The following is an 18284-nucleotide window of genomic DNA, read 5'->3' as shown; positions in this document are numbered from 1 at the left end:
CAGCATATAAATTATTTTTATCACAGTTTTACTTGGTTATGATTTATGAAATATCAACAATGACATAATAAATAGTTTTCTCTTTATAACAAAAAATATAACAATAAATCTATAAAATTCTGGATTTCAAAATCCTAACAAATACATACATGCAACAATAGAAAGGTTAAAAAATTACCAGGTTCACCACATCAGTTTATTTTTTCATAACGTTACAATACCCCCCTGTTATAGAAATAATGTCCTGTTCGAGATTATACAAATGTGTTGGAAAATTATGTCATATATGAGCTGTTAGAGCTGGTCATTATAAATTAATAATGAAACGTTTTATTCATTATTAAACACAGAAAATTACTATGAAAGCTCGAAATATTTTCGAATAGTTTAATGTATGACATGCAAATAAAATATTTATCTATACTTGTAATTTGTAGTAAATGAATTATCATTGTTTTGCAGTAATATTCGATGAGTTTTGAGTTTTCCCATATTTGTTGTAAGTGAAGATTTGTATATCTTCTCATCTATCTTTTGCTCAATGGTGAGGTCAAATGTAAAAAGTAGTGTTCTTTGCTATGATAAATTCATTCATAATCAGAGGATAAGTTTTATTTCAACCCAAAATGTGTAGCAGTAATAAAATCATCTATATATTACATATTTCAGAAACTATAATATATCTCCTCTTCATAAATTATTTATGAAATACTTGTTATGCAATAAAAAAAAATGTTAATCATGCTTACTTGACCTTGCATTCGAAAAGACTTGTAATGAACACTCTTCATTTCTTATAATTACAGGTAAAAGGGACGGCATTTCTGATATATAAAATTGACCTTTTAAAATGGACAATTTAAAATGAACGGATTACAATGCAAAATGTATTAAGTTACGAAATTTCCTTCTTTTTACAAATAAATACAAAACAATACAAGATTTTTTGAAAGACAAATTCAAAGATATATGTATATAAAAATTACAATAACAGAACTATTGAGGGAACTGAATGAAAAATGTTCCTTCATCTTACTTGTCGTAGTCCCTTGTGGTAATAGAAATGTAGAATTTACCATCTTGCATCATCAATACACATAATTATGGTACAGGAAAAACAATATGTCTGATAATATGTTAATGGATTTCAATTTTGGAGTTGGTGATAAATAATTAGTGGGTGGATTTTTTTATAATGGCTTCAAACTTAGTAATCATAAAGGATTGGCAAATATGCATTTGATTGGGTAATATTTGGTTTTCATTAACAGATCAAGGAGAAAATCTTTAATTTTCTTAATAAGAAGACAAACTCAAAATTACAGTATAACATATATAATTGTTTTGGGGTCTGACAATCAGTTAAACTTTTTTCTTTTTATCAAACATTAAACACTAAACATATTTACTTCAAAATGATAAACATACAAAAGAAAATTACTTAAATAAATAGCAGAACAGTAATAAAAAAACAAAATATTTTTCATACATTCACACAATTTCCATCTTTGTGCTCTCATCAGTAGAGAAGCTAAAACTGAATCTTTCTATTTATAAACAAAGCACTTAGAACTCACAGGGTGGCAACCTATCTCCAAATTCTTATCACATTGTTTAATCCATGATAATGTTTTTGAAAAATATCACACGGCTGGCACAATATCCAATTGTATTTCAGATAAGTATAAAATGCAAAAGTACTGTCAGAAAATTGTGCCAATTTTTCCTGTATATTTCTGTGAATAATTTGCATAGAACATCCAGTTCAGTATTTAATCAAATCTTCACTTTTTATCACATGATTATTTTTATACATCCAATGAACTTCTTTGGACTATATCACCTGACAAGTGTAATATCCAATCAATTGACTGAAATCCTGTCACATGATTACACCGAGTTTATGATTGCTGTAATGTGATTGGTTAATATCACAGTTGTGGTCATCGGTGTACAGAACGCATGGATGTCTGTGAGCCATATATTGACCTTGTCCGAGTATTCACAAGGTGATGGTGGTTGATTTGTCCCTCTATATCATAAAGTTCTTGTTTTAATTTTTCGTTAATACTTTTTATAGTGTCTGAAAAAGAAAGAAAAATGAAGATTTAAATCACTCAATGTACCAATATATTCTTATTCTTAACAATAGACTCAAATATATAAATTGTAGACTTTCTAGAATTCACTGTAAAACATAGCCCAAAAAATTGAATCCTATTTTATTCACACCCAAATTCATAAATTATTAAACATTTACTAGATTGAAAACTTTTATATATTATTCAGTTAATGTTATGGAAAATTAAACTCCTAAATTTGGCCCTAAAAATATTAATTTGACTCTGATAAACATTTTAAATTAACAAAGTATATTCTAAAATAGACAATTGTTTCCAACTCTGTTTGAATTTTAAAATTCAGTAATTAATACTGTCTCAGTAGAATAAATCCTCTCTTTTTTGGACTTTCAATGCATTTGAATGGGGACATATAGTTGGCTGAATCTGCCCCTGAATGTAAGAATCTCTATTTCCATACCTGCTGTAGATGATTGGGAAGATCGTCGACTATCTGTCAGCCTCATTGGGGATTCTAAAATAAAAACAATAATATTTAGGTTCAGTGAAAACTTATTATAAAAATAGTTTCAGATATAATTCTCTACATTATTTCTAAATCATTTTTTTTTTACATGTGTAAACATTTATGCTGGTAATTCCTTTGAAACTGAAGATAATACATGTATACATGTAGTCTTCAATTTTCTTTTGCACTTAACAGCATATTAAAATCCATAAGTATGAAACTCATATTAAGTCTAAGTTCTGTTGATTCATTGATACTATGAGTGCCATTTTAAGGGGGACATACACTATGAATTTATATTCTAAAAGCTTGTGTGCTGCATTGGTCACAAATACTCAAATAAACTATAGTATATTTTGATACATTCAATTCAGCACTATCTACAATGTGTTCAGGCTTATACTACTGTGAATGAATATATTGTATGGTGCATCATCCAAAGAGTACCTCCCTTACCACCTATCTAAATGTACATATACACACATATCATTCAATATCAAGCAATTTCCTTTTTGTCCTTGATTTTATAATCCACCCTGACCTTTGAACTGGTGTGCACTTACAAAAGGTGCAAACCCATTACCAAGATTCAAAAGATGACCATTTATTCATACCAAAAAGTTTTTCTTGTTCCCGGTACATAAAAAATCTTATTAATGAATTACTATGATTATTTTTATAACTTTAAAAAAGTCATTTTAATTCACGATTGAAATGTACCATTTTGTCAATCAATTTTCTTCAAAATCTTTTTGTATAAGCAATCAGAACAGAATTCTGTATATTTTCTCAAAATTTTTTAATTCACTTAAACATTTTACCACATATATTCTTTTAAAAAAAAGATACTAGTACTATTACAAGTATTTATCAAAATCATACATTCAAGTGATCAAATAATCTAAATTGACATTGTGTGCAGATATTACAATTTTACGCCAAAACCTAATATGTGTTATGCTATTAAATCTTTACAAAACACAGTTACCTCCCCTGTTGGTTTTCTCTGTTTGTCTGATCCTGAGGTATAAATTTGTAAAGTGTGTCAAAATTTGTTTGTGATCCAAATTCAATTTTTTTTTTTTTTAAATTTGACTTATTCTTATATTTCTTATTTATGTTCTTTTTTGTTTTATGTTACAAAATGTTTCACACATCTATTTTATCTAGAAAAAAACGGTCAAATTTTGTGAAATCTGGAAAGATATTACATACTGAAGAAAAAATCCATTTTGATTCGACTATTTAACATGGAATGTACTATATATAAACAGTTCAAACATATCCACTAAACTGAAGCAATCAAACTCACAAATATACACTAGCTACAGATCTCAATCAGTCAAAAAAATCATACATAATTGAAAAAAAAATATGCAAAACTAGAAATAATGCACAAAAGAGCCCAGCAACAAAGAATAAGTTTTATAGCCAACATTAAAACAATGTCTATGGGATTTTTTTTTTTATCTTAAAACAATTTTCTTCACACTTAAATTTACATGTCATACAATCACAAAACCTTAGAATAAATGATTTCAAAAGTAATGCATAATTTACCATTTTCTTAAATTCTAGAAATATCTTGTTAAAAAAAATGTAAGTAGAATTTCCCTATCACATATAATTGAAAAAATGTATTCACTTAATATTTAATGACACAGAAGGCTGCTATACCCTACAGATCTAAACATCCGTCTAAAAAGCCAAATCTAACAATACACATGCTCCATTCCAACTCACACAGATACGAATACGATGAGAACGAAGTAGCCGCTCGCAAATCACCAACGCTATTATATTTCTGTCGCTTCAATCTATGTAAATACTGCCTTCGTGAGTGTATTAGTACATAGGTCTGATCGACTGTCGGAATGGCAGGCAGACTAACATTGGTCAGAGAATCTAATACAAGTAGGAAATTCATATTATAAACAGACCTGTTTTAGTCCATCTAATTAATTGAAAGTTCTGTTTGTATAGATTTTTTCATAATGAAAATGTAGCTGTTATACTGTTGTTTTAAAATGCCTTTTCATCATTTTCATGTTTTACCAAACAGACAATTTTCCCTGTATATCAAAAAATCGTATTAACTGTTGAGTGTATTCTTTTCTTTGCCTAGCTAACAATTATTCTTCTCTCTATTATGAATGTACCAAATCTGTTAACGCCTTTTAGTAATGAAAACAAAACCTAAGATTGCAATGTTTTAAATCTTTTTAGCAATAGTTAAAAGCACTGAGTATAATTTTAGAAAGCAATTCAGTCCCCATCTAATTATTTTGTTCTTTGAGACAGTCTGGCAACATGAGAGTTACAGAATCATTCCCCTTACCTTGTCTCATTCCACCATTTTGTATTGGAGGTCGTCCCCTAGGAGACATATAACCTTCTTCTACATAGCCATTCTGTAAATGTTCTGGAGGTCTGAAAAAATAAATAAAGAACTCAATAATGTGAATTTGAGATTGACCATTTTATTATTTGAAATGAGATGATAGTATTTTGAAACTTTAACAACAATTTCAAACAAGGTTGGAAAATATGCAAAAAATGAGTCAGGTTGTCAATGATCAACTTAGACATATAAAATGGTTACTGCTTGTCAGCTGGTCACGGTCATATTAACAATTCAGATAGTCTATTGGTTAGGTTTTTCATGAGTCGGACCAGTCTGCACCAAAAACTTTTCTAACTACTAGTCGAAGACCAATCTTCCACCATTCTTCTTATGTGCCTAAACAAAGTTTTGCAAATAATTGCTAGTCCAAGTAAAATTGTACTAGTCTGGGGCATCGGACTAATGGCTAACGGTGCAGATTGCATGACTATGTCATATATCTTTAGAATGAAGATTCAGTGTAACCTGTGTTACCAGACACACTGGGGGACAAGACGAAAATGATAGATTAAGCAGGATATAGGAATATAATCATGCTTTTTCTACAAGAATAGGCATTTTTTGGTACCATGAAAATGTGTCTTTTAAAGCAAAATGTTGGCATAATCAGGCCTTGAAGGCATTAAACTTTGCTCAGTGCTTGGAGCACAAAAATCATGCTCGTAACATGAAATCCAGCAATTTGATTGGTTTATTTTCGAGTCTGAGTACAAAAATCATGCTCAAAAGTTTTATGACCGTTAGGCCAGGTGTCAAATTTGGAAAGTTATACTGTATTTTTGTTTGAGTGGTTTAGACAGCCTATGATAGACTGTTAGAAGAATGCAAAAGTTGAGACTACTTACAGTTGAGCCGGTCTCATCAATGGTTCAGAGAGGCGATGAGGTGGTCGTTTAGGTTGTCCATGACTAGGAGGAGGTTTCCCTCGTCCTGCAGTAGGACTCACATATCCTTGATTCTGATTATTAGGCTAAAATATACAGAACAATAAAATAGTTTATTATAATAGTTATAAATATTCATTTTAACACAAACCATGTAATTTACTTTACTTATTTTTTTTCACATTTGCACAAAAAAGTAATAAAAGTCTCAGTTCACCACATATGCTCATCAATATAATCTGAAGTCTTTTTGTTGTTGGAGGTAGTTATACAAATTGCTTGAAAAACGTTAATGCTATTTAAATGTAATGCAAAATGAGATGGCAGATTTTCAGGTTTGCTTTATACAATTTTATTTTTTTCTGTAAAAAATATTTAACTTCAGTTAGCATACTTTACTATTAAAGACAAGATACTGAATCAAAAAACAAAAAATCTTTATTATTGATATTTTATAAAAGGAACAAGACTTACCGGAAGACGTTGAGGAGGAGGGTTGTAAGGAGGTTTACTGCTGTTCTGAGGAGATCTATAGGATTCACCATTGTTGTGCCGAACCTTGTCCATTCTGTAATTAGAGAAATAATTATTGAGGAAGAAATAAAATAATGCAAACATGGATTTTGTGTCATGGATGGATAACCAATTCCTTTGTTTTTCTACTGTATTGTAATATTGTTATGATCTTTAATTAAAGTAAAATATTACCATCAGAATCAAAACTATTAGGCTTAGCCGATATATTATAAAAATATAGACAGAAAAACACTTTAAACAATACACATCTGCATCAATTCTTTAAAATCATTCATTTTACAATATTTAATACAATATGCAAGTGTTCTGTTCAAACAGAAATCATCTTTACTTCAAAATAATCTTCAAGTACAATTTACCTTTGCAGTTTTTCGATATCTACTTGAAGTCTCTCGTTATGTTTGGACAAGGATTGATGATCTCTGTGAAGCTGATCTTTGTTTCTGTGCAACTCAGAATTCTCATTTCTAAAATATAATGCACTAAATATAAGCATTTATTACATTGGTTGCAATGAATTACATTGATTTCCTAGTTAAATAAAAACCAATAATTAATAAACGGGGTTATTTCACTCTCTGACGTCACACAACAATAGGCGTTGCCAAGACGTCGATAACGGCAGATCAAAACAAATTGGGAATGCGTAGAAAAAAGATATAGTTTCTTACATGTTTTACATTAATTTCTTTTAAAAAATCCATTTGCCAATGAAATAAAAAGAATAACTAATTAAAGAATTCAAATATCGAAAAATATTCAACACATGACCGAACAACACTGATAATTAACTCATGCGCTACACGCATTCGTGAATTAATGTGTCGTTTGGTCACGCGTTGAATATTTTTCTCTATCTGAATTCTTCGATTAGTTATTCTATAATTAAATAATGTTGATGCAACACTAATAAACTTGTGTACTGGAACTTTGTAACAACTGATCCCAATAAAATATTTTGGGTTACCATCAATTATTAATTTGGAGTGGACAATGTAAAAATTTCTGAAAACCTGTACTCATTATTGATGTCATTAATAAATCTCATTCTCTTCCTAAACACCTTATCAATTTCACAAATGAATATACCATCAAAGCAATTTCACTGCCCAAATAGCACAGTTGCTATTAAATAAAATAATAATTTAATTCTCTTTGTCTGTCTTAATTAATAAAAATTTAGATACATTGTAGAATATTTTGTCACATCAATGAACTTTTGACCTACCTTAATGCTTCATTTTCTATCATATATTCTTGTAACATGGCATACAGATCTTTGTCGCCAGGACTAGCTGTAAGAATTAAAGAAATAATTCATTAGTAAAGACTTTAAGTTTATATTTATTAAACGACTAATGAATAATCATGGTAAGTTCTGACACATGAGTTTTAACCTAAGCCTGACAACTTGTTCTACAGGGTTCATTTTAACCAGCATAACTGGTTACAAATATAAAAATACTGTAAGTTCAAAAATTAATGCGAGGTTTTTATTATCGCGAAAAATGTGACTGAGTTGTAAACGCAATAATTTAAACTCGCATTTTGAAATATTTTATATGAATTTAACAGGATTTTTCTCAAAATCGTAAAAATTAAAATGGCATTTAAGTCTAAAATGACAAAATCACAATAATAAATGCACGCAATAATTTGTGAATTTACAGTACCGGTATATCAAACAGGTATCATTTACTTCTTATATAGAGAAGCTAGATATGATTTTCTTTAACCATCCATTTTTGTGTTTCTTATTTTCTTGATGCTCTTTGAAACATTTTAAGGACTTTTTTTGTTATTTTCATTTCATGTTGTTTTTTTTTTTTTCATCTGAAGGCTTTTACAACAGCTTGTTCACTCATTTTTTTCTTCAAATAATTTCTCTTAAATATTTAAATATTTATGGACTAAAGGACTATTGTTTGTCATTTCATGTTGTTGGGGTTTTTTTTTCTTCATCTGATGGCTTTCAGCTTGTGAACTCAATATTTTCTTCTTTTTTTTTTCTAAGTTTTATCAATATTTTTTTTTTATTTTTTCTTAAATAATTTTTATGAATATTTTAAAAGTCAGATAACTTTACCTTTAGACTGCATATCTTTTACCATCTTCATGAATTTTTCATCATTGTTCTTTTGTAAATCACCTTTGGGTTTTGCAGGAAATTCTAATTGTTCTCGTAAATAATGATTTTCATTTCGTAAAATCTTAATTTCTCTTTTTAAACTCAATATTAATTTTTCTCTAGGGTCCTGAAAACATAATAAAACATAATTAATAATTGATAATTTAGTCTTAGTTGCATGATTTCTTATATAAGTTTTAATAAGATTAGAACTCTCACTAACTGCAAGTACTCTCAGATCTGTAATGAGTGACTTTTTGTTGCTGGGATGTAAAAATACCTTGTCCCATCCACGTGTTATAATTTGTATATGCATTTCTATTTGTATCCTTCTGATGAGTCAAACCTTTCTCTACTGATTTTGATAATTTGTTTTATGTTGTACTGTTATACCACTGTCCCAGGTTAGGGGAGTGTTGGGTTCACGCTAACATGTTAACCCTGCCACATTCTGTATGTATGTATGTATGTATGTATGTACGTTTGTGACTTGTTCACATATTTGTTTTTTGTTCATTTTATTTTTTTGGTACATAATTATTTTCTTTTTTTTATATAATATATATTTCAACATAACAATAAAAATACATTTCATAAAAAATATAAGTTGTCTATATAGTGTTTTTTTCTCATGTATTTGCATTTTGCATTTTGCATTTAGTCGTCAGCTTCTAACTAGCTTATACATTATTATATTTTTGAAAATACTAAATGAAAATGCTAACCTGATATATGAACTAATATTTCAGCATGAATCAATAGTTTAAGGTGGTACCTAACACTACAGGGATATAACTCTGTAAAGTCAGCTAAACGTTTTAATTTCCTTGTGTTGTAAAGGGAATAATAAGCTTCTCAAAGATCAAAATTGGTGTTTGTCAAACTGCTATATAACCAGTGTAATTTTTCTGACAAAATGGTTGGTTCAAAATTTTTGAAATTTTTATATTTCTGTTAAAGGTTCAAAGTAAATACTTTGTCAAAATTTTATCAAAATTAAACAAGCCAAATTAATTTTAGTGAAAGTGTTAGGTACCACCTTAAACAATAGAACGCTTGTTTGTAATCTGAATTGACTCAGTCATTAGTATCTATAAATCATATCAACTATAAATTATATCTAAAACTCCAATTCAACTAATTTATGCTTAAATCTAAATCACTAGTTTTAAAATGAAATGTGAACTACATAGTTTTATATGGAAATAATATGTCTGAAATTTTTCAAAATCTCACACAACTGATTTTTTTTTACTACTAGATCACTCTATTTACCCTCTGTTCCAAGTAGGCGATTCAAATAGTAACAATTCCTTTGTGTATACTTTCATAAATTTGTTTTTAAAGAATCTAATTTCAAACTTTTAAATTATTAATATGTTCATGTTCATTAAGGTGGTACCTAACACTACAGGGAGATAACTCTGTAAAGTCAGCTAAACGTTTTAATTACATTGTGTTGTAAAAGGAATATTAAGCTTCTCAATGATCAAAACTGGTGTTAGTCAAACTACTATATAACCATTGTAATTTTTCTGACAAAATGGTTGGTTCAAAATTTTTGAATTTTTTATATTTTTGTTAAAGGGTCAAAGTAAATACCTCGACAAAATTTTATGAGAATTAAACGAGCCAAATTGATTTTAGTGAAAGTGTTGGGTACCACCTTAAGTTTCTTTTTTTATTGGTAATAATTACTAGCTCTCCTGGTAAAGGTTAATCCAGAGAAGCACTTGAAAAGTATAACATTTATAAAGTTCTATTTTCTTTTTTTGAATTTTTCATAGAAATATGAATCTGGATAGATGTGCTATTGAAAGAATATTCTAAAATCATAATCAATAAGGCTTTGTGAGAGTTTAATGAACTTATAAGTTGATACATTATCAGACCACACCCTAATCAGTAAATATATTGAGATGATGCATTGCCATTCTGGTATACAATATGATACATGTACAGAAATTTAGAATTACATTGGCTGTACAATGGTAGCAAAAAATAATTAATGTGCTTTTATCTGATTTGGAAAAACCATGCTGAATATTTCATTTAAGCTCAACTTCTCAAACATTTAGTAAGATTTTTGACAAAAATGTAATTTCTATTTAGATTCTGATAATAGACAAAAACATTTAGTAATTTAATTCCCTCTTCATCAAAAGTATTCTATGTTTCTATGAATAGGTCTGTATTTTTATCATTTGTCCAGATTCGTACCAACGTTAGTTTTATCTTTCGTCAGTTCTACTGGACATTTGCCCTAAAAGTATCTTTTAGTATCTCTAGAAAAACTCTTGCAAATTGGAGGAAACCGATTCAACTTCTCATAAAGATATGATGTTCAAATGATTATGTGCACAGCATTCTGGGTAAAAATAATACATACCATTTTAATAACTGGTTTACTTTTAATTCTCTTAGCTCTGCTAGCGTATCGGAGTGTGTTTGTTGTTTCATGTACATGGTAAGCAGACGGCGTCACACAAGCAATCTGAAAACAAACAAAAAAATACATATATAACAACTACATTAAATTGAGAAGGGAAACGGTACTAGGGATTATAACTACATTAAATTGAGAATGGAAACGGTACTAGGGATTATAACTACATTGAATTGAGAATGGAAACGATACCAGGGATTATAACTACATTAAATTGAGAATGGAAACGGTACTAGGGATTATAACTACATTAAATTGAGAATGGAAACGGTACTAGGGATTATAACTACATTAAATTGAGAATGAAAACGGTACTGTGGATTTATTTATTTTCGTAGGTATCAATTTTCATGGATTGAGGAAATGTTGCATTTTTTAGGATATTTGATTTCGTGGTTTTGTCGAAGTTTGTATACAACCCAAAAGTAAATTTGTGATTTCTTGAAATTTGTGGTTCACATGTTCCAACTTAAAAATCATGAAAATTTGTATCCCACAAATAATAATGAATCCACAGTATATATCAAAGTGACAACAAACCAACAAAACAGCAGAAAACAGTCTAAGGCCACAAATACATACCTCAATAAACCAGTTCAAAATATTACATTCAATCTATGCAGGTAAACACTGACCTGTACATGTACCTTACCTTGTCATAAAAAAACTTTTTTGAATAAGTTTTAATGAACTTTTCATCTTAATCTTTTGGCAAGGAATACATAAATTTAGAAATTTAATGCAGACACACAAAGACATTTGGCCAGTCTTTGCACTGTACACGTATATAAGCATATATTGAAAATTTTATCATGCAGTTACAGTGTTAAACTATTCTTTTATACGTAATTGAATTTTTTAAATTTTACTGACTTTGAAAAATATGATCAACAGATAAGACTAAGTATGTCTCCCTAGATTTGATTTTTTTTTAAATATTTATTTATTAAGATTTTACTACAACTAATTATAACAATCTACAACCAAACTCAAATACCAAAAAAACTTACCGGAATTGGAATTTTGGTTAGTTTACGCTCCATAAACTTGGCAAATTCTAATAATATTCCATAAATAACTTAACTATCCCAAATTCTCAAGTCTTCATAAAATGTTAAAATAACTTTTAAACTGATGGACCACAATACTCCTTTATACAATAGATGTGAGTGCCAATGAGACCACTCTTCATCCAAGTATATAATACTCCTCAGCAACAACACAAATAAATATGAGTCTAAATCTAAAAAATCCTGTCAATTTTTTAAATATTTTAACAAAATAACAATCTAATAACAGATTAATACATAATTCATCGTCTGTTTCATATCAGTAGTTAAACTGTTTAGAATATATTCAGTTTGAAAGCAAAGTTATGTTTTTTCATTGGGAATCAATATATAAAGGTGATAAAGATTGCAACTTAAATGTCAACTGACGAACTGTTACAATGATCAATTAAAATTAAATGATAACTGGTCATGATCTTAGTTACAGTAATTCAGTCAGTTATTTACGTTTTACATAATGTAAAAAGTCAATTTTTAAATCCTTTTACAGATATGGTGATTGGTGGTTGTTGCAGAGAAGGGTAGGACCTCATAATAACAGCTAACTTAGATATATATGTACTAAATATACATAACATTAAAAGTCAATTTTTTTTAAATCCATATACAGATGGTGATGATAGGGGTAATTGGGTAGGAGGGTCACTAATAGTTAATTTTAGATATACATTTACTAGAAACCCTGGATTCATACTTGACTTTGTTGGAATATTTAATGCTTTTGTTCTTCAGGGAATTGGTGTTAATCTTTATTTAATAATTTCAGAATTCAGAATATTGACATTGTATACAGATATTGACTATTGTGAAGAACGTTAATGGTCTTCAGCGAGGGATCCAGGTGGAGGGTTCTGTCCTTTTTTATGATCAATACAACTGAATGGGGACATATAGTTGGAACACCAACTTTATCCTTGGGTTGGGAACCCCCCTTTTAAAAATTGCAGGATGCCCCCCCATGGACTTTGTGGTGTCTTGGATTTCTGTCTTATTGAGGTACATGTACCATCAACATATCTCCTTTTATTAAAGATACATTAAGTATTGTTCTCTATGCAAAATTTAATGGATTACATTGGAAAACTGGAAATTCTATTTGATTGTTAATTCAATGTCCAGTGACAAATATTTCATACACATTTAAAATTATTGTACTTTAGAATCCAGTATTGTAGACATCTCTTTGATATCACTTTGTTTCCTTTTTTTATTGTATAGTTAGTATTTATAACATACCAACTACTCATGGCATCACTGACATCCAATAGTATGTGACCCACCCTGGGGTTCACTAAGGTCATATTAGAATGACCCCCATACTTTAGCCTTTTTACCCTGTCTTTGTGGGAGAACTTTTGGAAGATTATCATTTCATTAAGTTAGAGATCATATCAAAATATAGTTTATGTAGACTAAACAAATATAGATATCCATTACCATATTTGTTCAGGCTAAAACTATTTTATATATTAACTAGAACACACCCGCGAAATCACGGGGAAATAGAGAGTATGTAAACTGTAAAAAAAATATACTGACTGGAGAATTTCAGGAGAGATATCAAAAGTCAAAGGTACTTAGGGACTGGGCACATTTTTTTGCCCTCCCCCTATTTTCCAAATACCGATTTTTATACCTTCTGTTTTTCTGTACTCTATGAACATGCATATATACTTTAATTACTATACAGAGAATTTCAGGAGAGGTATCAAAAGTCAAGGGTACTAAGGGACTGGGCACATTTTTTTGCCCTCCCCCTATTTTCCAAATACCGATTTTTATACCTTCTGTTTTTCTGTACTCTATGAACATGCATATATACTTTAATTACTATACAGAGAATTTCAGGAGAGGTATCAAAAGTCAAGGGTACTTAGGGACTGGGCACATTTTTTTGCCCTCCCCCTATTTTCCAAATACCGATTTTTATACCTTCTGTTTTTCTGTACTCTATGAACCCCCCCCCCCCCCCCCAAGATAACCATTGGAATTTATAGTAAATTATAACAAATACAGTTATTCATAGTAAATTTATGTATACAGAAATATATCCGCAGTGAACGCCGTTGATAATAAACCATAGGAGGATCCCAGGGGGGGACCCGTTGAAAAAAAATTGTTGATTATAGGGGGAATCACTGAAATATGAGAGGAAGGCCCCCCTCCCTTATGAAAAGTTCTGGATCCGACACTGTGAACTAAATGATAGTAAATAACAAATATTATTCATTTTCGTTTTCCTCCCAAAATAACCCAAACTGAAACACGTTAAGCAAGTATGATAAATGCTAGAACTCAAAATGATAGCAGAAAGCAAATTTATATACTTTATTCATAGTCTTTGTATGTTCAAGGTACAGAAAAGAAATTTATAGTAAATTATAACAAATACAGTTATTCATAGTAAATGTATGTAAGTATGTACAGAAATATATCCGCAGTGACCGCCGTTGATTATAAACCATAGGCGGATCCCAAAAGGGGGGGGGGGCTAGGGGCCATGCCCCCCATTTCGTTGAAAAAATTTGTTGATTATATGGGGAATCGCTGAATGTTGAGAGGAACCCTCCCTCCCTTTTAGGTCAGTCAGTGCCCCCCTCCCTTTATATGAAAAGTTCTGGATCCGCCACTGTAAACTAATTGATAGTAAATAGCAAATATTATTCATTTTAGTTTTCCTCCCAAAATAGCCCAAACTGAAACACGTTAAGCAAGGATGATACATGCTAGAACTCAAAATGACAGCAGAAAGCAAATTCATATACTTTATTCATAGTCTTTGTATGTCCAAAGTACAGAAAAACACAAACCGGAAGTCTAATCTGACTTAAAGTTTTGTCCATGACGGGAAAATATCCGGACGCATTCTTTTTCGTTTTGATCCCAAAATAACCCAAACTGAATGATAATAAGAATGGATGACAAATGCGACTATACATGTTACCTATAGGACACAGAGGCATGATGATTAATTTATTGTGGAAGGAGGAGAAGCGACACCCAAAATGAGGTCTTCTCGTTTAATAGTATAGATATTGTTTTAGCTTTTATTAAACTGGATGTTATTTTAATAAAAAAAAATCACACCTACAGTTTAGAAGTTACATGTGTGCATTTTCCAATTTTCATTTGGTCAAAGAAAAGGTCTGTCAGTGGTCAAAGAAATTTAAATTAGACTTTATATTCAGTTGAAAAATAAAGACAAATTTTGACCATCAAGAATATTGAAAATGATTAATTGATTGTTCAATAATGTCCTGCAGAAAATATTACATGCATATTCAGGAGAACAATAATATTAAATATTGACTTTCCTTTGATGAAAACTGAAGTTGATCTGTGATCTAGTTTTGTTGTTTGGTTGCTGTCTTATTGATGAATGCATTTACATTCCATTACAAAAGTTAACAAGGCAGTTGGGGGGACATTTTCATTCATAAATAGTTTTAAAAAACAAATTAAAATAATATAAAAACAAAGAATTTGGAATATTTCCCAATATTCATACTGGTTTTATAATACTTTTAAAATTTTACTATCATTATCACAAAGTTGTTGCTATTTGATATAGAATCAATTCGTATGATGAAAAACAACTTTGCACAGGAATTCTCATTATTTTCTATACCAAGTATCCCGGATTTCTGATTCTGATAAAATATGCATTAAAAACCTTTCACTTCATTATGCACTGATTATAGATTGCAGTACAATCAGAAATTGTTCTGTTATTAAAAAGAGATGAAATTCACCCTAACAATGTAAAACTTATCACTTTGCTCAATTTCATCTGAACAACAACACCTCCTTTATCCTATATAATAGAAAACTGCAATACAAATGCAGTTTTATTTTCACGAGGATGTGAATGAGTTTTACCATTGAACAACTTTATTCACAGTAAAAGCAGGTAAACGTTTGTCAAACTATTTAGTTTTTGAATTTGAATTTGTATTCATTTTTTTCCCCATTATTTTAGACAAAAAAAGTATTGTTCATCATCATTTATTCCCATAACATCCCCATTACCACCCTCGCATTAAATAAATGCTGATCAATCGACTTATGTTTTATAATTCTATGTATAAATCATTTATGAACACAAATGTCAGTTTTGTTTTGCATTGTACACCGCAGAACTTTCTAAATAAAAAGCCTTCTAATTAAAATATAATGCACCATATACCAGTATTAAGTTACCAAGTAAATTGTAAAAATGCATGCTTACAAAAGGTGGCCAAAAAATCATGTGCATTGCTATGACTACAGTGAATTCAGAGGCAGACAATCATTTAATCTGAGAGTAGCAAGTAACTCAATATTCTTTAGAGAGGGGGACATGTTTCAGTAATTCCCAACAGAACCAACCACATTTTATTTTTCCATCCTGGGACCCCCCCTCTAAATCTGACACTGTCACCTGTTTGTGAAGTACTACAATTTTCATCTGACTTTTGTAAAATCTGAGCCAATTTTGATAAAAGTTAGCACTGGTTGCTTTATGGTTAATCTGTAATTGATTCAATTATTGTCCAATCATTTTTTGAGTTGGAGACTGGAGTTGGACACTCCCTCCTCCTTCCATTAAAAAAATCCTTTGCTTCTGAAATGTTTTTAAACCTATACCAATTTAATCCTATAATGGTTTTCCTATTCCATTTTTAAATCCAAAGTTTTTCTATATAAAGAATTCCTCACTATGGTGATTTCTTCTTTCATAAAAATATTCTTTTGAAAAAATTCTTATCTTGAATATTCTATCTTCTTTGATTTTGAAAAAGAAATTTCCCTTTTATATGATCACTACTTTATAAAATCAATATTAGACAATTTATTTTTATACTTAATTTTAAACTTTTTATCTCATTTTCTTAGTAAGAGAATAAATTATTTGTAACAGTTACAAAATTAATGCAAATCTTCGAATAGCCCGCTGTTTTGTGTCAAGATATTTCATAAAGAACAACATGCTATTTCCTCATAATGTTTTTTTTTTTCCCTGGAATATCTTATCAGGATAATTGAAATCTTGAGTAATCAATAGTCCATCAGCATAATCAGGTCTCCACATATCAAAGTTGCATACATACCATCAATATGAAAATGGACTTAAAAGTCTGTCATAAAAACCTTATTAAATTTTGTAACTGACCAATTTCAACAAACTATGTGACCACCCAACCCATATTTGAATAACCAAAAACAGACCTAGAAAAACAAAACCTAAAAAACAATTACTTCAATTGGTATAAAAACACACCAACTTACAAAACCTGTTACTACTATAAGTTAATTGGTTGTCCTAAAAGTTTCCCTCATTTTTACCAAAACTAACCTAGGCAAATAACTAGAAGTTTTATCAACCTGTTATTGATGTAAAGTTAATTGTTAAAAGTCCTGCCCAACCTAACATCCCCCCCCCCCCAAGGTCCCACCCTAACTTACCATCAATGTTACACCATTTCCCCCTAAACTGTCCGCCAGAAGTTTTGTTAGTTTGCTGTCTCTGTATGGTATATGACCTTGACGTTTCTTTGGATCTCCTAAGGATGATATACAGTTACCTGAAATAAACAGATAAAGAAATTGATAATTATTTTACCAATGTAGCGTGGCAAATTAGCTTCTCATTATATCGAAAACAAGACTTAACTTAGATTTAGACTTACAAGGAAAGTTATTTGTGTTCAGTTTACTTTAAGCTTGCTACAAATTTTTTACTGGTTATAAGGAAATTTCTTTTTATATAAAGTAACTCCCAGGCAAAAACTGGACAGGACAGAAATGTTATGGCATATCCTATATCAACACTCTTGAGCATCAAAATTAAATTGCAGCCTCATAGAAAACTACATTTTTTCTAATAAAAATTGTACTTAGAAAAAATTGATTTCGAAAATGTTATGTTCTTTTATATGGGACAGAATTTCAACAAAGTACTTTTCTCTCTCTCAAATGAATTGTTATCAAATTTATTTCTTTATTTCTCAAAAATTATCTCCCCTTAATAAGAAATGCCTACACACAACCTCAATTTAAAACATAATAGAGACATCAAATGTAATAACACGAACTAACAATTATACATGTTTAAACTTAATACTCCATCATTTCATTTGTACCTTTGAAGATATAATTACGATATTTAAATGATTAAGAAAACCAATAACACATAACATGAATAATTCACATCTTTATTAACATTTAAAACTTGACTAATCACACA

At 29.7% G+C, this 18284-nt stretch overlaps 1 protein-coding gene across 9 annotated transcripts in view; it reads right to left on the bottom strand.

Annotated features, from left to right (window-relative positions):
• Positions 1 to 18284, bottom strand: part of LOC143076486 (kinesin-like protein KIF12) — a 77047-nt gene continuing 58763 nt past the window's right edge. For 8 of the 9 annotated variants that reach the window (XM_076252285.1, XM_076252286.1, XM_076252284.1 and 5 more), the window contains 10 exons: positions 17504 to 17622; positions 10932 to 11036; positions 8501 to 8669; positions 7643 to 7709; positions 6774 to 6881; positions 6352 to 6445; positions 5839 to 5963; positions 4928 to 5019; positions 2542 to 2595; positions 1 to 2083 (listed from right to left, as the gene is read on the bottom strand). In XM_076252285.1, coding sequence (XP_076108400.1) covers positions 1944 to 2083; positions 2542 to 2595; positions 4928 to 5019; positions 5839 to 5963; positions 6352 to 6445; positions 6774 to 6881; positions 7643 to 7709; positions 8501 to 8669; positions 10932 to 11036; positions 17504 to 17622 — 1073 coding nt within the window. In that variant the 3' untranslated portion in view covers positions 1 to 1943. Of the gene's footprint in view, positions 2084 to 2541; positions 2596 to 3577; positions 3610 to 4927; positions 5020 to 5838; positions 5964 to 6351; positions 6446 to 6773; positions 6882 to 7642; positions 7710 to 8500; positions 8670 to 10931; positions 11037 to 17503; positions 17623 to 18284 lie in introns of all 9 variants that reach the window. The other variant, XM_076252278.1, reaches the window with a different exon arrangement.

The sequence above is a fragment of the Mytilus galloprovincialis genome, chromosome 5 (genome assembly GCF_965363235.1).
Source record: "Mytilus galloprovincialis chromosome 5, xbMytGall1.hap1.1, whole genome shotgun sequence".
NCBI classification, from domain to species: Eukaryota; Metazoa; Mollusca; class Bivalvia; order Mytilida; family Mytilidae; genus Mytilus; species Mytilus galloprovincialis.
Note: the sequence above shows the minus strand (reverse complement) of the source record. Positions and strands in the feature narration are given on the sequence as shown.